A 27,451-nucleotide genomic window follows, 5' to 3' on the forward strand; every position below is an offset into this window, starting at 1 on the left:
CCATTTAACAAAACTTCATTTTGTGCTCCTTTGGCAACACTGCATTACATATGGTGTTACTGAGCATGTCTGTGGGTATAATGTTTACTTAATATACTGTTGTGTAAATGCCATTTTGATTACTTCAATCATTTTGAAGTTTTTTTCTGTGTCAATTTATCTTTAGCATTGCTATCTTCACATGATTCTAAATCATTTTTTCCTCTGTATCTCCTGTGTTTCTGGGTGTCGACCCGTATAACTTTGGATTTCTCACTTTTCTTCAGTCCTTTATTGATTGCGCAATGCTACTATCAATATAAGATGTTCCCTTGTCAGCCTAGGGTGACCAGATTCTGGCAAGCGAAAAGTAGGACATAAATACAATAATATATGGTAGTTTCCTGCGTCGGCAATACGCATGCCCTTATTTCATTTAACTTTAACCTTAAGTTAATCGTTCATTTTTGTTATATATATATATATATATATATATATATATATATATATATATATATAAGCATTGAACGAAAGTATTGAAGGAATTAAACACAACTCCAAATGCTTTTATGAATGACAAAGTGGTTAATTTTTATGAACGCACAGTAAAACTTCGTATAGGGCTAAAGATATTTTAAATCAATTTTCGGAGCGTGGGATTATTTTACGAGATGAGAGTAAATTTCGGCCGGCACGAGGGAACTTCTAAGTAACTTGGTTAGTATCACTGGCGTAACTTGAAGTAGAAATATTTCCTTAGAATATCTCAACAAGCCCTCCCCAGTCAAAACAATGTATTGAAAAACAATGGTTTGTTGATTGTTATCCTTTCCTAATCTCTTGAGGAGTGTTACAAAACACAGCGGTTCATCATTCAGAAAAAGAGTACATGTGGTTCAAAATTTTGTGAATAAACAATGAAACATTAAAATAAATTGCAAATAAGTTACTGTAACTCAGGACATTTTTAAAAAGGACATTTCACGATTTTCAAGGCGTCTTCGCAACACGTACGACAGCTGTTCAAAAACAGTACTGTACTGCGAAAATCAGTACGTCTGGTCACCCTAACTCAACCACATATCTATCATCCCAGGATTCTAGCTCGTAATCCCAGAATTACATCTGGTAATCTGATGTAACAATAATGTATTTGACACCACCTACTAACATGTTACTATTTTTAATCCTTTCTGATCAAAGAAAAGCTCAATACGCCAGCTATAACTACAATAGTAAACATTATTTTGTATTTGCTTTCTGGAATGACAACAGCTTGTTTGGTTTCTGTTGCTGCTAACGAAGGCATCTACAGTTATTTGGAAAGCACAACTTCAAATATAGAAAGCTGTTCCTCGTATGTTTGACCAAATACAATTTCTACTCCTAGGGCGCAGAATGGATTCATTCGCCAGAACTTGGTCAGGCGCTTCTGTCACTGTAATGAGTGAGCAGTTTTATTTTCTCGCTGGCTAAAAATCCTGCCCAAACTGAACCTCAACCACTAGTGTTTCAATGATAAAGAAGCAGTGTAACAGTAACAGTTGTGACATTAGCTGGACTTTACTCAAGAACGTGATCAGCAAGTATAAGGATTCCGTGGTTCCAACGTTTGACCCCCCCCCCCCTCCCTCAAAAAACAAAACGGAAAATATGAGAACACGACCATGCACAGAAGCCACCATGCAGATGAAACTTTGTAGAATAGTCATTCAACAGAATCCACCGACCCAAAGGTAAATGGTAAATCGTTAAAATGTATTTTTGACAACAGTCAACCGAAACTTACGCCAATGACTGAATCTTGAAAAGGTACTGAAGGCTTCCATCATCACTAAGGTGGTGTCGGAGGACCCAATGCCTACCGACAGGAACGCAAGTGTAACAGCGTTTGCACACGTCCCCGGCAATGCCGGCCCCGGACCGACAATGCCAGAACCGGAACTGGGGCTGCTTTGCACACGCGGTCGGCAAAACCGGTGCCGGCTCTGGGAATGTCGGTGCCAGCGCTGCTTTGCACACATATCCCGGTAATGCCGATGCCGAGAAGTAGTTTGAGTTTGAACGTGAAGGAGAGAACATGAGTCCAGCAATAAACAAACGATGTCTCCTTGCCTTGGTGTTCTCACAATTGTTCTATGGAACAAATGCCAGACTAGACACAAAGTACATGAATATTTTTATTATGATCTACAGGGTAAAGAGCATGCAACCACAATATTGGAAATTTTCTTGTTCTGTTTGTGCTTTTTCAGTTCTTTTTGTAGTTGTGTTTTAGTTTTTATTTACTTTAATTTTATTTACAACCTCTGTTATGCTTGGGAATGCCCACTTCTTCAATTATGATGGAGATTTAAACTCTTGTTTTCTTATAATGAAGGTTATTTATACTCTACATACTGGGTTGCATAATTAACAGGATCAACACTGGGCAACTATCCTAGATTCATAATTTCTTCATATCTCCATTTTGTTCATTTCCGCCATGTTGATTTTTTTTTATTATGACTTCATATATGCTAAGACATATTCTCTATTAAAACGAAACCAACGACCCCTTTGTTTAAATCGTTTAAGTAAGTTTCGGCTGTAGAAGATAACAAATTAATATACATACATAAAACTGTGAAACTCACTTTCCGCGTTCCCGTAGTTGGGTAACTGAAACAAGATCCAAATTTCCCTTGAAATTGCAAGCTGCTATATTTGTGGTACCTTACAGCCCACTTTGATTATTTCATTAACAGAATGCTAGCTAGATTGAAGAAACCTATCAGCAAGCCGGACCCGGCATTACCGGCTGCATGTGCATCCACGCATAAGACAGCATTGACGCCGACAAAACCGGAGCCGACACCGACATTGTCAGCGGCTAGGCCGACTGCATTTGACGGTCCCAGGAGTTCCACCGGTTTTTTTGCCGGGTCGGAAAGCGTGTGCAAGCTACCATTTGTTCTCATTGCCACCGATTCCATCGCTGGCATTGTCGGAACCGGATCCGGCATTGCCGGGGACGTGTGCAAACGCTCTAACGCTCGGAAGTTGTACGAGTAGCTTCTGTCAAATCAAAAGTACTGTTACGTTTATACGTCACATAAGGTATACCTTTCCGACTGCGGCAAACCACGATCCATCGTGTAGAGATAAAGAAACGAAGTGCTTCTCAATGTGGATCCAAGCATACAAGGAAGCTTTTTCGAAAGGGTTCATGGTGGTTGCCGTCTACTCTCAACGAGGCAAAGTAAAGAACTGCAAAATCAATTCGAGAAATACTAACAAGGAGACTTACGGAAGTGTCACTCACCGATTTGAATGAAACTTTGCATACTTGTAGAACATCGAAAAATAATCGACACGTTTTTTTTTTTTTTTTTTTTTTTTTTTTTGTTTCGGCAATGGTGAAGATTAAGAGTGGAAACCACACTTTGAACATGAGCGATAGTCTCCAACCATAGACAGAAAACAATCATTTAATATAGAAGAAAACATACTACCTTATTACAGCAATAACTGAGACAAATCACAAAATGCAGCACAATCTTCTTCCAAATAACTGTTTTTGTATCTCGCATATCTAATAAGATTTGCAAATCTGGGAGAAGAAAACTGATTATGAATCAGCGATTTGGATCTAAATTAAATTATCTAAATTATATTGATGGAGATGTAAATTTATGTTATAGTTGTAGAGGACAATATCAGTAAAATGTCTCAAGAAGTTTTTCTACGGCCTAAAGACGAACACATCAAGAGGCTGAATCCTACCAGTTGTGGGTGCCGAATGGTTTCTATTTTGAGATACTTTTTTGTTCGTAAAATAAATCGAAAAGTTTATTAATTGTGACCACTCTACGAATCTAATAACAAAATAAGACTTTGCACTAGACGCTGGGAGAAAAACTTCTTGAAACCATGATCTCACAAGACCTGATGTTAATTTTCCCGAATTTGATGCTTTCATAAGGACATTTTCAGATTAAAAGAGATTGTTTTCGACTATAGGGCCAAATGTTTTATTCTTTTCCTGCAAAATAATTAGGCCCCTAACAATGGTGATATACAGAACACCATTTTCAGAAATTAAAGACTGTATGATGTAGCTGTGAGTCATAATTTATTGACTGTGCCACAATTTCTACTGTATGTGTCTCTGTAAACGCTATAGTGAGAGGTGCAGAGACCCATTTTAATCAAGCATCCATTAAAATGAGTAAGGGATTAACAGAAAGGGGTTTTATGTTGGTTTGCAACCTCCTCGCAGTAATCTCTGCCAACTATAATTGTTCTTGGTTAACTGCAAAGAATTTCAAACTAGACGACATTTTGTAATTGTAATCACTATATTGGATCCGCCATTTTGAATTTTGTAATTTTGACGTGATTCTGAATTAGCTGTCCTAAAACCACCCTGGCAGCATGTTTTCTTCTAAATTAAATGGTTGTTTTCGGTCTATGCTTAGATACCACCCCTAACGTTTAAAGGGTGGTTTCCACCCTTAAATCTTTACCATTGCCGAAAAAAAAACGTGTCGATTATTTTTCGATGTTCTACAAGTATGGAAAGTTTCATTCAAATCGGTGAGTGACACTAACGTAAGTTTCCTTTCAAGAGATTCTGAGGCCGATCTACAACCAGGAGCCACTAGTAAAAGAAAAAGACTATTCGGTCAATTCCGAGGCCATCGTAATGTTGCCACCACTAATGAAACGAGATCAATGTGATTCACAACCATCAAGTGAAAGCCTAACTAGCTGCTACTGCCTGACTGCTCTGCCTAGATACATGAAACGCGAAAAAAATATGTAGGATAAAGTGAAGATTCACAGAATCCAGGTTCAAACTGAAAATAAGGAAGAAAAAATACCCTCACAAGTCTCAGGACCTGCCAAAAGGCAGAATACTTAATAATAATAATAATAATAATAATAATAATAATAATAATAATAATAATAATAATAATAATAATAATAATAATAATAATAATATATTATATATATAATATTTATTCTTAAATCGTCACCGTTGTATGTTTATTTACATTTACGTATATATATTTTTTAATTTGCCTGGCCACAAATCTGGGGCTGAGAGGTAAACTATCCCAAGTCACTTTTTGGCCAAAATTGAGTTTATATTTTTCTTTGCTTACATTAGTACGAGGGACACTAGGAACGTTTTGAGATGTGGACAACTGGAACGCAGGAAATGAACAGTTTTTCCTTCAATAAACAATCGACGCAATTTAATAAAATATTGTCTTGAAAACACTTTTTCGCTTCTCGTGTGAAATTGATATTTTATGACTTATACTACTTTAATTCTCAGCCTCAGAAATATAGTTTTCATTTTATCCTTGTCCGCAACGCTTTACAAGTTCGCCATCCCTGGGCTAGAAAATTGCTCAAACTGTCGCTCATCTGTGTCCATGTAGTTTGGATACACCGCAGTATGATGTATCTCCACGGGGGTAACCTCGTCTTTAGATATTGGTACATGAATGAATAATTCCCCGAGAATTCCCGTCCTTCAGAATGCCCCACAATTACGAAACTTAGTTTTTCCATTAAAACACGAAAAAAAATAATTACAGCATTCTGAAAAGAAAATGCTTTAAAAAATCTTTTTAAAAAATCAAAGAAAATCAGTCAATTGCTGGCACACAAATGCAAATTGGTGGACACACCCTAGTTTCAACAATTGGTTTCTAGAGCTATTACATCAATATTCAATAACAAAAATACTTTACTAAAGAGTTTAATAGTGTAAGCAATAACCGTTCTGAAAATGTATTAGATTTCATGGAACAAAATTTTCACTTAAAATTTCTGAATAAACTAAAACTTCCTTATAACTGTATGTAACATTTATTGAGGCCGCTAAAATTTGAGGGAGAGAACTTTAAACGCTATCCACAAATTTCATATTTAAAATCTTTTTGAGACTATGTAACAGCAAAGAAAAAGAATTCTGAAGAATGATGTTAAATAACAGAATTCCCCAAAAAGCCGTTCATAGCTCCAATTTTGTAAATTGAACTCTATGAACCTCACGATAATGTGTTCCGAACAGAAAACAAGATATAAGCAATAGTTTGTACAAAAAAACTTTTGTATTTGTTTCCTGGTTTACGGTACGTTTTCTTGCTTGCCAGATTGAATTTAGGCAACCAATAAAACATATCAAAATATATACCTTCCAGTTACTTAATAAGATAGTTAGACAATCAAAACGACATTTGGGATATGGTGGTTGCATAACACACTAGCTGGCAACAACTGCAATGCCAGTTTCGAAAGCAATCAAGACAACCAGGCTCGGACTAAGCATAGGACTCACATGCACTGGGTATTGTAAACATACTATCTTACTTGTAGAATCCACTACAGGGAAACAAAAGTAGTACTTCAACAACAAAGTCTTAAAAAGTCAAAAAAAAGCGGAAATTCTCGTTTTTAAAAAGTTACTTTTTATGAAAAATCCTCCGTCCCCCCAAAAAAGTTGGTTTTTTGCATCTTTAGGCCTGACTTATTTTGATAAAACTGTTCCACCAATAAAGCTATGTCTCCTCTTATATAAGCCCACGCGATTGTAATGCATACTGAAAGAGTTGAGATGCGATATTTCAATGTCGTCGTATTAAGATTTTCGATATTTTCCATTTTATTATAAAAGTTATGTATGCAAGAGTCAAGAGTTCAATTTCTGATCTTTAAAAAAATGTTTTTTGCTTTCGAGCGGCGGTAGGAGAGAAGAAAGTATGGGATCTTAAAAAAACAAAATCTAATTTGATATTTTAACGGATTCTCACGTTTCTCCTACATGCAGAAAAAGTAATTGCTGGATGTCTGTCTGCTCGTATGTATACTTAGGATTAGGACTGTGCGATACTTCAATTTATTGACCAAGTTTCGACATTTTGTAGATATTAATTTTCTATATCCAAATCCGGATATCGTATAGCCCTACGTACTGGTCAGGGACGTACGCAGGGAGTGGGTCTTCGGGCTCCGGACTCCCCGAAATTTCGACTTTTGTGTAAATTTAGGCTAATTTTAGGGGCAATTTCAGGAATTTTAATATAAAATACCCTCATATTGAGTTTGGACCCTTCCCCGAAATAAATTCCTGCGTACGCTAGTGGTACTGGTCCCTGTGATAATCAGTGGTTTGTTGGAAGTCGTAGAACAAAATTGCAGCACACACCAAGTAAAATTTGTAGTGTCTAGCATGAACATTCTTCCTTCCTAAATTTGTGCGTCTACTGCAAATAGATTTTTGTCTCGAGTCAGTTAAGCAGCGAAAGTTTACTTAATTATAACAACCCAATATTCACATACAGGAACTCGTTCTTACATTCAAATCGAAAACAAGATCCACACATTTTAAAGATAAGAAAAAAAACTATCACGTGATGCTATTATACCTGCTATAATGACAATGGAAGGAAGTTCTCTCACATTTGCACATGAAAAATAATGAACAAAATGAAAACTAAACTGACTGAGCATATTACGCAGGTGAACATCTCGCGTGCCAGCAAACGTAATTATAGTGCTGATTGCATGCAACGATTTGTTCCAAATTAAAGTCTTAAAAAAATCGTATACAAGCATTAAACGTCTCCTCCAGCATACAGAATAATATAACTGCTGAATCTACTCATTAACATGCTGTTGAGTAACACATGTCTCACTTTAGTGTATATTTATATGTAAAATTGTTCTCAAACCAAGTTATACAGCGTGAAGTGCAAAATACTGCAACGTAAGGGTCCAATCTACTGTTAAAGTCGGTGAGATTTTCCTGTAGAAGTTCCCAGTCGCATCTACCAATTATTACTAAGAGACCTTACCTGGAGAATCGATTATTCATCGCAATTTCATTTGCTCGCGTTGTACGCTCGTCAATGATTTCTTTTCTCTACCGTTCTGCAATAATGTCCTACAGCAAGACTGGCCAATTAATCGATCGCCGCTCTGAGTATCGATAAATCGTGAAACCTTTTAGAAAAGTGGTGTTATCTTTAAAAAAAAAATCTTATACACAAAGTACGAAATAGCACACACAGACAGAAACAAACGGATGAATTTTGTTTTTGTTTCTGGGTCTATTTTCTGTTTCTTCTTTCTTAAATGAATTTAGTTGAACCAACCTCAAAGCAAAGATAAAATCATAATCAACGTACTTAGCTCCATAGACTCTTCCAATCCATATTGATTTTTTCATTCCGACCTTTAGAAAAGCAATCTGAAAATTTTCCCTTAATTGGATATCTTCGTTAGACAGTGCCAGTGGAATTTTGTACCGAAATAGCTCTTTTCGGGAAGGATTAAAAACACTTCTTTTATCTTTATTTACTTTTTTTTTTTTTAATGCGGATTGGATATAGAGCACGAAACACTGCAACTACAAACTTATATTTTTATGAAGGGAAAAGCGTCTGAAAATAACGTTTGGTCCCTTCTTCATAGAGAGAAGTATCCTTGTTCGAGAAATTCAGCTTTTCGTCTAACAACATTCTCCGCCTCAACCAATCCTTATGAAGCAACCTTTTCTGAGATGAAAATAATCAGGTCCAAATACAGAACGTGTTCAACCGATGAACACTTAAAATTCTGCCTTCGTTTACGCTTGACCAATTGCAAACCATGCTTTTCACAACTTTCAGAGGAAATTCAGTACAAACTTTTGATGTTTTTCTTTCAAGGTTAGTGATAAAATATCTTTCATTACTAATTATTTTTCTGCAAACGTTTTAATAAAATTTTATAAATAGGTCCTATATCTGGTTTGGGTACAAAACCTCGCGGACCAAAACCTCGCCTCCCAAAACCTCGCGGACCAAAATCTCGCCGCCCAAAACGTCCACCCCAAAACCTCGCGAGCCAAAATCTTGCCGGGCCAAAACCTCGCCTGGCTAAACCTTGTCTTCCAAAACCTCGCGCCCCAAAATATCGCCATACCCAAAATCTCGCCTGACCAAAATGTAAATGTTCCAACAGATGATAAGGATGACGGTATAAAAGACGCTGTTTCAGAAGAAGTATCACGGGTATTTGACCAAGTCCCGCGATACCATATGAAAATTATATTTCTGTATTAGAGGATTTCAATGTGAAGGTAGGGCGACAGGATGTTTTTAAACTGGTTATAGGGAAAGAAAGTCTGCATAAGGAAAGTAATGACAACTACCGGGTTAGTTTCGTGAACTTTGGAACATCCAAAAACTTACAATTTTAACAAAAATCTAGTAATATTTATGAAAGTATGAAATAATATATGAGTTTTTACGACGTCCCTTGATTATGTCCTGTAGGTTAAAGGAGACGTAGATGGCCAGGATGAAGGAAATGATCGAATAAAGAAAGTGGGAGGAAACGGGAATAACCCGAGAAAGACCACGCACACGATGTTTTGTATCTTCTTCTTCTTCTTCTTCTTCTTCTTCTTATTATTATTATTATTATTATTATTATTATTATTATTATTATTATTATTATTTGTAATGTGGAATTGCATATTAAGAAACTCATTGGGTAAATTTTAAAGAAAAGTTTCATTCGCGGTGAGGTTTTGGCCACGCGATGTTTTGGGTTGCGAGGTTTTGGCCCAGCGAGATTTCGTCCCGCGAGGTTTTGGCCACGCGAGGTTTTGGCCCGACGATATTTTGTCCCGCGAGGTATCGGCCGGCGAGATTTTGGGCGGCGATGTTTCGGCCGCGAGATTTTGTTCGTATCCCCCTATATCCTCGTATACACGTGTATATAATAATAGGTTACAGTATCAGCCAACGGACTGTGGTAGATCGCAAAGATTTTCAACTCTAAGTTGGATCATTGAATCAAAAAGTTTAGCCACTACTTGTCTACACCTTAGAGCAATTAAATTATGAGAAACTCTGTGGAATGAAGATAGCGGGGAAATTTAAGAAAACCCACAGATACTTATTGTTATAGGTCTGTGCGGATGCAGATATATTTTTGCTTCCTGTGTGGATGAGGGATAAAAATGCGGATATTCGTGACAAGATAAGAATTCTAGTGACCATACTCTGTATTTACATCTTGTAATAAAGTGTGAATACCCTTTCGGGGCAAATGCGTTGGATGGCATATATATATATATATATATATATATATATATATATATATATATATATATATATATATATATATATATATATATATATATATATATATATATACCATCCAACGCATATATATAAACGAGATTAAGTCATTCCCGTGAACTTGAAACCATAACCTATTGGATGGCAAAGTTGCGTATCTCAGAGTTAAAAATAAGGCAAGACATGGTAGCATAAAGAACGTCGTAAATTAGAATTCACGATGACCCTGCACGGCAAACTGGCGTAAGTCATACAGCATTCAACAAGAACAACTTTAGAAAGGGCCTCGACTCACCAGCAAGCTAAAGAAGAACGTAATTGACTTGTTGCCATTTATATCACCTATCCATCATCACTACTTGTCTTTAAAGAACAGTGACCAGCATGGAGATGATGATGATATGTACTGTGACAGTAATGATGATGCATAGTGTTCCAGTTTGCGTTCATTATTCATGTTTCTGTTTACATTGATGTTGCCATTTTTTTTATACTTATTTTTACGTTCATTTACTGCTGTGCATTGTTATTGTCAACATACTGTTTTGTTACACAAGGAGTTGGATGACAAAGTGGCATAAGTCAATATTACTCTTCAATTTAGATACTGATATGTTTAACATAGCGAGTCTTCACAGATAAACGTCTAGTTATATAGGGATAAAAATCTATACGGTAATACTTGTAGAATTTCCTATATTTATTTTTAATATGTATCTCAATATCTAGAAATGACCAGCAGCACTCTTCATTCCAGCCCCTCAATTATGTGCTATTTCACTGAAAATACAAGAACTCTGTATACAAAAATATTCTGACACACTGCACTTTCCGAGTTGGCGACATATCTTAGCAACATAAAGGATTCACAACAGAACTTTGTACTTTTTGTCCGATTATTTTTATATTGACCCTAATAAAAGTCTGAATATCTCAAAATGTCTCAAAAGTGACTTAAGCCACTTTGCCATCCAACGCCGAAAATAACAGTCAAAATGAAATTGAGTGTCGTCAATTATTTTCTCTTTTTTTCTACTTCTTAACCCTATAATCAATACGAAGTGCTGATCTGATTTTATAGCGTTTATGTAAAGTGACGTATCCTTTTTCTCTCGAGGGTCTCTCATCTCCATTTTGACTTTACGTTCTGAGCAAAGCGATTTATATCCTATGAGTTACGAAAAAACAACGAAAAAGGATTTGCTCCAAAATTAACTGGTAGATACAGTATTACCAGCTTGACAATTTCTGTGTCTGAAATCTGCATTTGAAGGAACTTAAGTAAGAAGGTATGTTTTCTATTAATTCCGTATTTCTGTTTGCATGCATTTTTTCTTGACTTACAATAGGAAGAGATAGTGTTGAATGTTTAGCATGAATTTTATACTGAGAATTCACGAAACTATAAGGTAACCAAAAAAGTTATTGTTCTAAAAACGTAAGAACGCTTTAGGGATTGCTGGATGAAGTCTCACACACGCGCCACATTTTCCGGCGTCGTTATGGTCCGAGATCGGTCAGGCGATTTTTTTCTCAGTGCAGAACCTGTTGGTCTAAAGTCTGAGACCCAAACCTGAATAAACAGTTTTTCTATTCGGAACAGAATCATGTCGGCCAAATCCGAATCAAATGCGAAATGCCAGCTGAGTAGTGATCACAGAGCCACCATTAGAATAGCCTATACTCCTCCACAACAAACGTATCACGCTCACCACGCTACGCCATTGCGAGTACTGAAAATGACACGTATACCGCTATCGACTGATACCCCTCGCCGCTGTATCCCCACCACAACTCATACCTCTCCAAATACGGGGATCTTTTTGCCGTACCCTGTATTCGGCAGAAGCGTCGTAGGAAACTGACAACAGGTGTGCTCCTCCATCAAGACAATGCCCCTAGCAAGAAGTCCGCCATCGCAATGGCAACATTTCACGATTGTGGTTACAGATTGCCCCAACTTATTCGCCTGATTTGTCACCTTCTGACTCTTCTCTCTTTTCAAAGCTTAAAAAAAAGTTGAAAGGTACTCATTTTGACACTGATTATGACATCATGCATGACTAGATGAAATTTTGCACGCTTTTAACAAATCATTTTTTGTCACCGACATTAACCCACTTGAACATCGATGGACAAACTGTGTTGACTTGTCAGAGCACTCACTATGTTGGAAACTAACACCACCCATAAACTCTCTGCTGCTCTGTTCATAAGTAGGCTTAGAACTTTTGTAACAACCCTCGTATATAGGTTATTACCAAAACCAGTAATCACAGTTACACAATTTAATGAAGTAAAATTTAATTACAGTTACTAAGTAATTAATCATTTCCACAATGCTGGTGAAGAGCTCAGAACAGAGAATTGAGAAGTATCTCGCCGCCAGACATACTGACACACAAACATAAAGACGCGCTTCTACACCAAGCATTACAATCGTGCCAACTTTCTTGCTTGCCAATACATATTAACTACAATCAAAACTTTCTTTGCCATACTCTCATTTGTTACAGTGCTTTTTTTGTATTCAAAATTGTTATTGTTACGGAAACAAATTGGTTGTTCTCACAATACTGACAATTATTACTAACGTTGCCTCGAAGCGCCGAAGACCCTCTTTTCTAACTATTACATGTCATACTTCGAAGATAACTAGCGTTTTTATATCCAGTATAAGCATATTGAATGTGAGTCTTGTCCGCTTTCTCAAGAACCGCTTGGCAAACATTGCCATCTACGAAGATAACTCGTATCTCACGAGAAGAAGAGGATTTATGACTGCAGAACACGATAAGCGTGAGGAATAAATTTTTGCATTCAGAGCCAACTTTGAAAGAAGGGTGGGCGAACAAACAATTCCAGCGTGAAAATACATCCCTTACTATTCCATGATGACTATTTCGTGCTCGATTGAAACGTTCTCCAACGAAGGTGTGCTTGCAGTATTGAATTGGATTATGATAATTTTATCATAAAAACGAACAGTCCAGTATTAAAATTTCTAACTAACATACTACACACGGTAAATCAAAGAACAATTTATACTTGTTAGCCAGCTTTATTTCTCTGATTTAGCATAAACCCGATTTATTTAGGATTACAGAAATTGAACAATGGACCTGGCTGAAGCAGATTGAGAATTCATTGTATTCACAGACAGCACACAACATACAGGGTACCTATTAAGTTTTTATTTAATTAGTTATTTGTTATTGTTATGGTAAAAGTGGATTTTGTGCAGACCACTCATAGGAACTGATACAATACATAGCAATACGAGCAATTATATTCTGTTAATTTTAACAAAATGGGTCCAAACTTCCCTAACCCCAAGCTAACATTATCCTACTTATTCCTACCTTGCGTCATGTCAACAATATGGCAAAATCACTTGTTCTGCATAAAGTGCGCTCTTGCCTGAGTTATGATGGACGGAAGACGGCCGAAAGAGGTAACTTCCTTGTAAACGAAAGCAACCGACATGGGTGAAATGGCAGTCAATTCAGGCGAATTACAGAGCCATAATGCAATTAAAAAAAAAAAAAAAACATCGGGTTACAATAAGCAGTGTTTGTGGCAGATTGTCGATAATCGAGGAAACGAAGTACCTGCTGTTTCTAATTGAAATTATTAATATAGCTGAAATCAGTCTGCTGAGAAGCGCTAAGGAAGCTGTGAAGTGACTTTTGACATTGGATTTATCGTAGATAAAAATGAATGTATGAATATATTACTGGACCATTAATTAATTTTGAAATATTTTACGATGTAGGATATGAGATGATCGGAACGATTCCCGCTGTTGTCATATTTGTACGTTATTGGTGGATGACGATGTGTGGTTAGCACAGATAATTGATGTAATTGCGTCTAGATGTGTAGAATATAATCACGTTTTAACATTGACTGTTAGCACTGATTAACTATTGCGCTGAGATTGAGTTTCACAGAATTAACTTGTTCTGGTAATCTTAGATTAATAGCTTTATTTTTCCACAAAAGACTTATTATTGTTATTACTACCATACATGCAACTTTTTATTGACGGAAATTTCAAGCGAAGTTTGCATCTGTGAAGAGACATGAACATAGAAATCTCATTGTCAGTTCTCCCTTTGCTTAGCAATTTAACTAGATCCTCTGTACACATATTCAAACTGTGACTAATGCTATTGGTCGACAAAATCTTCTCATAGAGGCACGTAACTTGATGATAATTATTAAAAAAAAAAAAAAAAAAAAAAAAAAAAGTAAATAAGTCAAACAAGGACATAGTGTCACCAAGGATTTTGCAGGCACACTACTCGTGGATCCATAACTTACGTGCATATACTTTCAACACTTACTCTCCTACACCCCTTTCCCTCCTTTTCTCATTCTGTTTGTCTGCTTTTCTCGGATTGTAAAACTGTGCTCCTGCGTCATATATCGGCCAATGGATGTGAACTACTTGGTACTTTCAACTGCGAATACATCCTTATTTATCAAAATTATAGCCAAGAATAACATTAACCATTGAGACACAAGTGCGTTCTGGGATCGCGGATTCGATGTCATCTTAAGCTACAGATAACATATCGTAGCCCTGGTAATAACGAGACCTTACGCTTCAACCAAACAATAGGAAAGAAAAATAATTCATTTGTGCACTGATTTCTAAGGGAAAAGCTACTCTTTCTAAATTTCCTGAAACTATTACTAATGACACACTCATTTATACAATATGAACAAAATCATACTCCACGAAAAAAAAATCTCAATTTTAATTCATATCAACACTTCACTGGCAGGTTGATTGTAGCACTGAGAAGGTATCACCCATAGGCAACTCTTCAAAGTTTCTAGTCTTAAAAAATGTTTATTCTGATTCTCAGACGACAAATCATACACTATATTTAAAACGACAGGCTGAGGTCAATACACATCAATCCCAATATAGTAGATCACCTTTATAGAGGGGAATAAAATAGTCTAAGTTTCCTATTCGTTTTCCGTTCGTTGTAGGGTTGGTGGGTCTGCCTAATCTTCATCTGGAAGGTGAAGATGAAATTTAACATTTCTTGTTCCACTTCGGTGATCTAGTGGACACTTATCTTGTGGCTATATAGTTAGAACGTACCTTCGGCAAGAGATATGCAGGTTCGAATCCAGGTGGGAAATGATGTGGTTCTGGTCCCACAACCGGCTATCTTGAAAATTTCTTAGCCTCACTTGCCAAATTTGGGATGTTGTCTTTTATACACAGATCTTGAGCCATTTATATCTAAACCCTGCTTTCTCCACTTCATCTTGTTCTTTCTATCGTAGAACTGACTTCTGTTTGCATTTGGAACACCAAACATATAAAGATGAACGCAGAACTTGTTCCTATAGCGTAACATAAAACGTCTCAATATTTTGATTCCTCCGCAAATCTCACATTTGATTCCTTTCTCTACATTAAAGACTCTTCACTCCTGTGTTCTTTCAAAAGTTAAAAAAAAAAAAAAAAAAAAAAAAAAAAAAAAAAATTGCTAAAGAAAGAAAAAAAAGCGAACAAGTCTGTCAAGGAGAAAAATGTGTGCATATATATATGAGAGTCTGTGTACGCAGTAGATATGTAAAGAAGGTCAACCTCGTTTTGTCTCTTATAAAGAATGGGAAGACAGGGAAAAAAAAAACGCAAGTAGACGAACCGTGTTTCCTTTATTGACATCGATCCCATCCCGAGCCAGACTCTTCGTCACATAAGAAATATCTCCCCCACACCCCTTGTTGTGGTAATACAGAAATACAATACATCCCTCCTGCAACACACCAGTGACTCAACTCAAGACGTCTTCCCAACACTGTTGCCATATCAAGCTTTCTCACGATAGGAGCATTATATACCTCTAACGAGTGATGATTAACTTAGCAAATAAATTATTTTTAAGTACAACATCTGGATACTGTATAATGTTTATTTACTCTTGATTGTATATCACAGGAAGTTTACTACAAGGGAATATAAAAATTATGCAGAACAATACAGCAAAACCAAATGCGTTATCTCTTGGAGTTGTCAACATTTGTAAATAAAAAAAAAGAGAGCGAGGGATTTTTTTTCTACCTCTAACGAGCATCAACACGTGATGCTGTAGCTAGATTCTAATCTACAGGTCATGAACCTCTTAGCACAATGATACGGTGAAGCTCTTTGATAGTCTTTCGTTCTAAAATATTGTTAGTCTATACCTATTCTACATATACAAGTTTTTCTAAAATTACGCGAACTGTTCGCAATTTGAAATATTCGAACAACTGTTGTTCATAATCGAAGTAATCACTCGATAAATTTTGTTGTTTAAATAACATCCGAACAACTGTTTAAAATTAACATCAAAGTTTAGCTCTTTCATCTGAAATGGTTTCTGATTAATGATAAGTTACTAAACTCCCGTCTCCTGCAACAACAATCACAGTAATTAAAATTCTGAGTGGAATGCAAATTTCATGAATAACTGCAATTTATTAATTTCATTGAGAAGAAGAAATAAAGACCCTTTACTTTCTGTTGACTTGGTCATATCCGGAAAAGTACCTGTACATACTGACTTATACATCCGCTTTTCTTTGACAAGATTGTCACTCAAATCATCAAATAGGTTGTAATTAATTTTTTGATTGCATCACTGCTACCCAAAGCGTTTATTCTAAGAATGGTTTCAAAAGTTGCACACATATTTGTCATTTCTTCACACCGAGAATTTATCTGAGAGACGATATTGTGTACAATTACAAAAACCAATATTTTAAATTGTTCTTTATATATATATATATATATATATATATATATATATATATATATATTCTAGAAGTACTTCAGATGCCCCACCGCCACCACAATCAGATTCATCGAAGAAAAGCTTCCTTTTCCTTTCCATTTTTTAACTACCTCAATCCTAATGTTAGATTTTTTAAAGCTCTTTTTAAGTATTTGGAACGTATACTTCTTCATCCTTATCTATGGGTTTTTAAAGAGTTTAAACGTTATTCATTTCAGTATAAAGGATTTATCTTTTGACTGCAGAATTCCAACTCATTACATTTATTATTATTATTATTATTAGGTATTCTGCCTTTCGGCAGGTCCTGGGACTAATGAGGATTTTTTTTTCAATTTTAGATTTGGCCTGGAAATGTTTTTTCCACTTTTGTCGATCTTCAGCTTCCTCTTTTAACTCCCAATATTTTCTCCTATCTTTCAAATCATCGATCAGCTGTGTTCTTCTTCTTCTTCCTATTCCTCGCTTCCATCGTAACTAACAACACCAAAATCGAGTTGTGGCAAACAATACCGTGGGAAGCCGCATGTCATTAAAAATACAATCTTCCTCACCCTTAGGATACACATTTTAATCAAAGTCCTCCACAAAAAGCGACATTCTTTGTTACCTTTATAGAACCGGAATTTCTAAAATGTTGTAAGTCGTGTCAAATTATTTTTAATGGAGAGTTTATAAACCAAATTTCATCTTCCTAAATTAAAGGGGTCCCGAGATACTCTATTTTTGGCATAAATAATTTAGGCCCCAACCTCGCCTTTAAATCAGTATTTTATCATGATCAAGGAACTGTGTTCAAAAATTCATTTCAAACGGTTCATCTGTTTTTCCCTTATGATAACAGACAAGTCGATTTCATTTTTGTATCTATAGACTGCGTTCAAAATTTTGCTTTGTTGTTTTGTCAGAGAAAGATACTGAACTATTATTAAGGCCTAATTCATTAAAGTAATGAAAAACCTGCTTAACAAAGAAACGTATTCTTCTATGCTTCTATTCATTCACTTATGGAACATTTCTATTATTAACCGAACTTTCAAGTTTTTAAGATTATATTAACTGAACTTTCAAGTTTTTAAGATAAGGTATAAATTCACATTGGCAGTATCTCATATGTGAAAGTATACACTAACATTTCATTATACATCTGTAAAATGGAAAGTCTCGGCAATAAAATGCTCTTCCATTCCAACTTCACAAATGACGTACGTGTATTCAAGCACGTCTTCACACATCTTTTCACCAGAAGATTTCAGAATATGATTAAGAATTATGCGAATTGCAACCGCAGCATGTTGTATACTAGACTTACTGGTAATGAACACAAAATACAAATTAAATAGAATTAAATACTGACAATATTATCCCCCGTCTTATCAGAGTACCTTGCAAAGCTGCTGAAATATAACCCCCGCAATAATTTTCTTCCCGTATTGTTGGGAGATTGGTAAGATGTGTTAAGTGCGTTAGTATTGGCAATATGAAAACAAATTAAAATAAGAAAGAATTGTATTCACTGTGCATGTTATGTTCATTGATATGACTTTTGCACGAGTACACTAAGTATTTGTTCAAATTTTATGCCCAAATTTTATGTATATGTATATATTGATGACATTTTGGGTGAAAATCGTATTTGGTATTAAAGTACATGTCCAGTGGTACATTTTGATAATGATTTATTTGCAGAATTGATATGTAATTTATATATGAGAATGCTAATATGTAATTAGGCCTATGTAGTAAGCCTAACACTATATGAAAAGTTTTTGTTGAAATACCTACTGCAGCACCTACAACAAAATAATAATAGTAGTAACACGTATTTACAAAGCAAGGCCGATTCCCGTATTCAATATTATCAACGTAAGTCCATCTCTTAATGCTATATGATTCTAGATCAATATTCTCAAATGCTAATTCAAATTACACAGGATTACAGTTTGAGTTCATATTACTTAGCATGTTCCAGATAATGATACAACAATGATTATTTGAGAATATTTAACCTTCTCGCTGAAGCAAACTGTCAATATAAGAGAAGCAATCATCCGTACCATATGGCGGTCCCTACGGGACAACGACAAAGGTTGATACACTGACGATGTAAGGCGCCTTCCACACATGCAGCCGAAGGTGATAAAGAGATGGAAGGCCGATTACATTGAAGGAATGTAACAGGCACGAAGTCAGGTAAGAATTATAATGACGTTGCCATTACTTTTTATCCAGCCCTTGTAGATATGTCGTAAGTCATAACGCCTGCAAGTTTAATATACAGTTCAGAAAACCGTACTTCAATTTGTAAGGGATATCTTCTCTAAGACTTCTAAAATAATGCACGAGAGTTAAGATTTGCAAAATGAGTATGAATTTACATAATATTCCCTTTATATTTACATAGGGCTATCACTCATTCACGCTTACTGAAAAACATATTATTTATCTTAATGTGAATAATATAAACTATGAATATACAACTATTGTAAGTTATTAAATTTGAGTTAATTCTCCGGAAAATAATTTATTTTGTCACTTTATATTGTAATCCGAAATATTTTATCCGAAGTAATTGACTTACAAATTGACTTAAGTTACTGACGAAATAATATACTGAAGGCAGGATGCAATTTTTCTTGTAACTGTACAACATAAATCATCAGCTCGAAGGTAATCTCTAGTGTTTGTTTATTGAAATGTAGCGTTCCTTCTGAGCACAGAGGTTATGAGACGTGGACTTAGGCTGGAATATGGCCACCGTAATACGTTTAAATTTTAATACTTTCCCACCGAGACTTGAGCTGGGGTCTATGTGTATCAAAGGCGCACGCGCCAGCCACTAGACCAACAGGGAAAGCCCCTTATCTCTGATGTAGAGAAATGAAATGAAGTGAGGGCCGCGGTGGCTCAGTGGTAGAGCGTTCACCTCTGGTGCTTGGGTCCCTGGTTCGATCTCAGCTCGCGTCAAGTGACCTTTGTGGTGGACAAACACCGTGTGGGTGGATTTCCTCGGGCTTCTCCCGTTTCCTCCCACTTTCTTCGTTCCACCATTTCATTCATTACTTCATCATCACCGTCTCCTTTAGCCTAGTCAATACTCCAACTTTACATATCGTAATTTATACTCTGTATAACTGTCGTACTCCATGTGCAGTATTTCCAAATTAACATTTTTGAGTTGTATAAATGCAGATGATAATTATCTCAATATTTTAGTACGGTATTGAAAACGGTTATTCCATTTTAAATGTCTATCAATATTCATGCATATTTTTTTATTCTTATTCTTTAATAGTAAGATATATATATATATATATATAATCATACCTTGCATTTTTTCGTAATTATAATTTTTCAGTATTTATTGGCTGTCCACAGCAGAAGTAGGTGAGAATTCAGTTTTACCAGTAGTTAGCCCTAACATATTACTATTAAAGAGTTATATAAATTCTAGTTCATCCTTCACGAATGTTTTATCTCATGTCTCGCCAGTAACAGTGAGGGAAGTGGCATTAGCAAGAAACTGTATATGCTCATCATCTTTTTTCTATTTTAAATAGTTCGTTAGTAATGTTAAGAATAAAATTGGCCCTAAGACAGTAATAAAATTACTTTGGAAGTTTTTAATTTGGAAGCCTCTTTCCTGTTTTTAAACACAAGCTCGTAGCAACTGGATAAACCAAGAGAACAATATACCTTGTATTCCACATCTCTAAAGTTTTCATAGCAGAATTTTCTGTGACACCATATGAAACGCTTTAGCTACCCTAAAAATAATAAGGTAAATATATTTTTCTTATGTATATTTATTACAAATAAATTCTTTTAATTTATATAGCACCTGATGCATTTACACTACTTTGGAAGCCATACGTACTAATTTTCTATTAAAAAAAAAAAAAAAAAAAAAAAAGAGCTTTACAAAGACAAAAACTATTTTTCAGATACATTTTGCAAACATTTGGCACAATCAATAAGTATTAAATGTTTGATGAATTATTGCATTTTTTCTTTGTAGAGTCGCTGCTGTGTGTTTGTGGCGTTCTATTGTTTGAAGGACGCATTGGGAGAGGAGATATGAGTTGGTTTCTGCATTACTTTACGGAACTGCCAGAATATAACATCAGTAAAAGTTTATTTTTGATTTGGTTTGTAACTGTATGCGATTGTTAAAGTTGATTGTTGTGATTTGAAGAGGAAGATGGAAACCCCAGAAAAACGCAAGTCAAAATAATTCAGTCAGATACGAGAAAAATTATACAAAGTATAGAAATTCTGAATAGCGGGAAAACCCTAGACAGTATATGTATTAATGTTTTTTATTCTTATTAATGTATTTTTAAAGGCTGTACTTCTGACAACACTGGCATATGTTTGGCGTCACTTTTAAACAAAAAAGTTAGTTCGCAATCTTGCCGTTTGCACAAACATATCAAACAAGTAATAATTAAATTGAATTATAACTACTTTTAGACGGTAATCGAAGTAACGAAAACATCTATAGTTTGCAACACAGTTGTGCCAGGTTGTAACAGTGAGAATGCGTATGCAATACCTTAGCGGTATTAGTGAAATTTTAGGCGATCGTAAACTGTACATCAGGGAAGAGGGGGTGGAACAGAGTCGTGTGTTGAAGGTGAAGCAGACAGACACACAGTAATTACGTACAATGAGACCTTTAACAGGCCAAATTGTGAATAAGCGATAGTTGGTTTACGTATATCTAAGGTGTCAGCATGTTAGGTGTATTGTGAAGAACATTATGCAATGTGATGAAGTCCTATAGATCTCATGAAAGAACATTGGTGAAAACTAATATTGACTAAAGAGAAGCTTCAGTGACAGGAATCGCGAGTATTGAAGGTGAATGTCACCAAAGGCCGCACAGCGAATGCGCCAAAAGTGACTGCGGATCTGAATCAGCACCTGGGTCCAGTGAACTGGAACAATCACGTTTTGATGCGTTATACCAGTATAATCTTAATATATGCGTTCTGGTTGCAATTTCCAAACCGCTGGTCACAGCCAACAATTTAGACCGAAGAAAATGGTGCCGAGAATGTCAAGAAGACCATTGATTATTCAAAAAGAGTAGTACGGTCCTATCAGCCCTCTTTCATCTTATTTCCAATAACAGGTCGTGTTTATGTGTGGTGGACGCCCAAAAATGCTTAGGTACTCATCTCTTCCATACCGTGAAACATGGCAATGACTATGATGCCTGATCCGCACTTGCCTCGGTCCCGTTACACTCGAGAAATTTGTCTCATCTCGACAAAAGGACTATAATTGTCATGATTATAACCTCGTCTCAAATTTGAAAATGCATTTCTCGTCTCGAGGGCAACACTATTTACTATCAGTAATTATTTGCACATTTAAATAATTACATACATCCTATGGTCCAGATGATGTTTCTGGCCAATGACGAATTATTCCACGACCACATTGCTGAAGCTCCTGGGATGTGGTTTAATGAACATCGGAATCAACTACAACACCTCCTCTTGCCCGCCCGTTCCCCAGATCTCAATATTATTGAACAGTGGTAAATTCTGGTGCTCCCAGTCACATTCGGGAGCAGATATCCTATTACATCCCCACTGACGGAACTAGGTGCTGCAGTGCATAATGAATAGTAAAATATTTCTCTAGAAATCCTTCCTGATTTATACACGACGAATTAGGGCAGTTCTGCTGGCTAATGGTGGTCAGCACTGTATTAAATAGTAGGGATGGCGACAAAGTTTCGGTTACGGCGCGACCGGTTCCTGGAGATCCGGTTTTCAGAACCGGATCTTAGGAACCGGTTCCATACCTGGATCCAAAAGCCCCATAAAGGAGGCACAAAGTTCACCTTCAAAACACTGCAAAGGGGACCACACCCAGACCCGCTTGTGCCCCCCAGAAAAAATTTGGTCCACCAGTGGGTGTTTAGCCAAGTGAGTTTGCCAGTTTGCCTGTTTAGTCAACGAATTTGCCAGTTACACAGTTTGTTTAGGCAAATGAGATAAGCGGCCGCCTTCCACCAGCTTATCTAGCACACTGTTCAGTCTGCCAGGACCTCAGGTTTAGCGTAGGGATGGCCACAAAGTTCTGGAACCGGTTCCAGACTTGGATCCGAAAACCCGGTTCCAGAAGCGGATTTTAGAAACCAGTTCCATACCTGGATCCGAAGAACCGTTTCCAGACCTAGATCCGAAAACCGGTTACGGAACCGGATCGTCTAGAACAGGATCCATTCAGAGCCGAAAACCGGTTCGGCCAGGAACCAATTCTGGCCGTCCCTATTAAATAGGTAGGGGGTGCATTTTCTTGTTGGTGTTTCCACTGTGTAAAAAGATTCGAAATATTAAACTAAACATTCCAAATTAGCAAGACCTTTCCAAAGGTCTAGTGGCTAGTGCGCCAGTCCTTCATGCAAGGGGTCCCAATTTGACTTTCAGTGGAAGAGCCCTGAACATATTACGGTGGTTTGGACTTCATCTTACTGTCAAAGGTCCACGACTTTATATAGCCTTGTGTTGAAAAGTGACGCTACAGTACACAAAAAATAAGGGACGGAATGAAAATACGAAGTGCTGGTTTTCACAGTTCCTGGAAACTAGTGCTAAATGTGAAAACAGAATAGCATGAACGATTCCAAGGAGTACCTTAAATAATAAATAATAATATTCCCACTACATTCTTGGAATGTATTAGATTCTAAGTGTTAAAAATTCGTTCATAAATAATCCATACATTACTCTACGCGAAAAGAAAATGGTAACAAATTGAAAATAAAAAAGCATGTGGGTATATGTAAGATGAGATGTCCATTCTGGTTGAGGGTCAAGCTCGCTATTCTCAATTACGCTCGGGCTCACTACCCTCAATAGAACTCGGGTACTGAGTTCAAGTATTGAGAAACTCGAATACATTCGGTTCACGAGTATTGATATATCTGCTTTAAACAAAGTTACAAGTAATTCTATTTAATATACTTTCATTAAAGATTGTACCACAACCACGTCGATCGAAATTGTAAATATTGGCTAGCAGGATATCTTGAATACCATAGGAAATTTAAGACTGGTCAAGTGTGTGCAAATAAAAATGCACTAAACAAGGATATAAGCTATTACAGAAGAACCACAAATATTTCTTTGTAAGAATATATTTTACAGAACTCTGAGGCTACTTGGTAACTTAAGCATCGAATCATAACTTTGTCTTGTTGATATTAGGTTCTTCTTTAAGTAGCAGTGTCAGTGTACACGGGTTTTGCTTTTGGTAAACCAAACACCTTAACAAGCTAAATTTTACCCAGCCTATGCTTAAACATAGCATTTTACCTCAAAATAAATGAAGTATACTTTAATATGAGTGAACATTAGCAAATAGAAAATATTTAAGTCCTCAAAATTGTTTACAAAGTCATTTAGTTTCATTTTAGCGTTGCATTCCACGGACAAATTAGTATCTTGCATCCTGAGCATTATACTAACCCACTAATCTCAACAGCACTGCGGGTAATGTATAAAGCAAGGCTCATATCCATAATTACTCCCATAATAATACATGGGGAACTGACTTTTGATAGCCCATATCTTAATATCAAGTGGATGGATCACTTCCATCAACAAATTCGATTACTAACGTTTGACTCTACATTTTGGCCAAAACTGATAATAATCCGCCATGTAGGCTGTCTTGTGATTTTGTATCTTCCAAATAGGCACATGAACACACAGTTAGTTAGTAACATAAAGAAATTTGTAGTAAACCAAACTGCTTAAAAATTGGGATGAAAAGAGCAGAGAAGAGTGTTATGGAATCAATTTTCAAAACAACATGGAATTTTATAATAACGATAGTAGAAATTAAGCAGGAACTCGAATTTTCGAAACTCTGAGAAAATAATTTTAGTGTTTTCGAATTGTTGCCAGTAAATGTAATGGATTTCGTTCGAGGTAAGTAGAACTTTTAAAGGTTAAACCCTGCAGCAAGTCCAAGCACATTTTTTTTCTTTCAATGCTGCCAAGAAATGCAGTGGTTTTACACAAGTTTTGTAATCAGGTACGCAATTTTGATTAGAGCCTTCAAGGAAATTTGCCTAATCTCTATTTTGCTTACATATAAATCAAGAAGTATATTGTCCTTCACACTATATCATGTATTTTTTCTTATTTCGCTAAACAGCAAACCATAGCTGACTAACTCTTTCCAATGACATATAACCAAAGGGAGCTAAATTTTTACCCTTATACAAAAACACTAAAAAGCCACTGACTCCTGTATAATGTACAGATATTACCATAATGTGAATCACGATCTCTAGGCATGCATCTACCAGAGTAATTAACGAATAAGTTACAATCTAATGTTGTACTCACACAGGAACGCCGGGAGGTGGATCCCACACACATTCTCCAGTGGTCAGATTTGCATACATGTGCTCCTTGGTGCGTGGCTCAATTATTTCCACCCACTCCATCCTGAAAAATTACACAAAAGTGAAGTTATTTCATTCAGCATAACAACTAGGGTAATAAATATTCAAATTTGATGAAGAAAATAACTCATTCCCCACAGTATAAAAATAATATTTTTCAGGTAATGAACTCATCTTCTGTTGAGTAGATGTGAGGGATAACTTCAAGTTTAACGTGACCCGGAATGCCCTGATTTTTTGAATAGAACCTTTTACGTTATTTCTGGAATTTCTTCAACAGAAATGGATTCCATTGCTGAGAAATTACAAATGCCACCGACTACGGAATTCGCGACGGATGATCCAATAGTCTGTGGTCCTGCCTTTTCTTTTGTATATATACGTGGTGTGATTGGAAAGTTTTAAGACTGGGCTTGTACTTTAAAAATGACAGTCTTTACAGGCTATTGCGATGGATCTCCTTCAAAGTAGTCCCCTGCTGTCTAAACACACAGATTCCAAAGCTGTTTCCACTTCTGGAAGAATTCCTGAAAATTATCTTCCCTAAGGATACTTTTTTAAAAAAGCAATTATGTTTTTTAAAGCTATTTTCACAGCTTTTATCTAACATAAATTATCCAACATTTCATTCATTATATATGCACAAAAAGTAAAGAAGTCAATTCGACAAGTAAACAAGTAAATTAATCATGTTACTAATGTAGCGTGCTAGAGGAACATAATACTGTATAACGCAGCATCCAAATACAAACATAAACCTATTCCATTGTAAAACCTGAACGGTTAATTAGAAGTTGAGCTTCGAGATTATCATGAATAGACATCGGATTTTTATGCAAATGCATATTTTGTTTGCTTATATGCATCTACGATAAACTTGATAGGTGTTCCTAACGACAATACTAAAGCTCGAATTTAAAGTTTTATAGTGCATATAAATGCAAGGTTAGAGCATGTATTAGTGCTTAAGAGAATATTCAGGATATTCTGTAAGTTCTTATTTCAGATGTATGCTTATGGTATGAAATAAATCCATTTTAGTTTGTATTTTCAATACATTTACATATCTCTTAACAGAATAGCTTTTTGCATGGGAGGATGGAAGAATGCCTAATTTACGGAGGACCAATATTGTTAGCAAAAGATCAGCAGAGCAGAGACGCATACAATTGCTGAAACGTTAAGAGAAGTCTGATAATGATAAAGACATTATAATATTGTGTCCACATCAATTCAGAAACAAGAGACGCGAGGAATGATACCCACAGAATGCTTAGCTCTAGTTGGTGAAGTTCAGCACGAGCTCCAGTCAGTTTCTGGTAAATTTGGGCGCTCTGTGGAAAAGAAATTGACAGATGTTATTGCCAGAAACTAAGACTACAAAACAGTTGAAGTCATGGGAAAATACCTTCAAGGGTTAAATTTCAACTTCCCAGAAAACGTAGATGCTAAACTTGCTCCTCTTTATAAGTATTGTCCAGTAATTGATGTTCACAGGTCATTTTCTGGCTACAAATGTCACAAACTGAAACCAAAAAATGAAGAGGAGCATCTTGCGAATAAGGCTAATTACAGAACGAAGAAATCCTTAAAAACGAAAACTTTTATATTTTATTATTTTTTTTTTCAGTGAAAACGTGTAGAAAAGTGACGCTTTTATTATTTCGTGTAAAGTAAATATACTTTAAAATACAACTGTGAAGAAAAACTAGAGACCATGTTCATAAATACAATTATGAGGAGAGGAACTAGATAGAAAACTATATCACTGTGTTCATTTTAATCATTTTAATCTCATAATTTGTGTGTATTTTAAAAAGTTAGGAATATATAAACTGTAACCGCCATGAAATAAATTTCGAAGAGAAGTTCCTGAAAAATAAAGTACACCTTCGATGTTATATTTCACCTTTTAAAAAATCACAACTTTGCTGTATTTTTAAAATGCTCTGTTTTGTTGTATTGTGAGTGCACATTATAACACATTTACCAGCATAGTTGCATGCATATTTCATGAATTTTAAGTGCATAAAAAATCTGATGTCTAATCATGAAATATGTGATTTCCCTCGATTTCATTATTGTTCACCATTTTACGC

General features: G+C 35.9%; 1 protein-coding gene across 5 annotated transcripts in view; it reads right to left on the bottom strand.

Moving 5' to 3' along the window:
• RhoGAP93B (MyTH4 and RhoGAP_KIAA1688 domain-containing protein RhoGAP93B) overlaps nt 1-27,451 on the bottom strand; it is a 338,924-nt gene that overhangs the window by 239,737 nt on the left and 71,736 nt on the right. For all 5 annotated transcript variants that reach the window (XM_081742933.1, XM_081742932.1, XM_081742929.1 and 2 more), the window contains exon 2: nt 25,294-25,395. In XM_081742933.1, the coding sequence (XP_081599059.1) occupies nt 25,294-25,394 (101 nt within the window). In that variant the 5' untranslated portion in view covers nt 25,395. The remainder of the gene's footprint in view (nt 1-25,293; nt 25,396-27,451) is intronic.

Source organism: Thermobia domestica, chromosome 16, assembly GCF_964235325.1.
Source record: "Thermobia domestica chromosome 16, izTheDome1.hap1.1, whole genome shotgun sequence".
NCBI lineage: Eukaryota > Metazoa > Arthropoda > Insecta > Zygentoma > Lepismatidae > Thermobia > Thermobia domestica.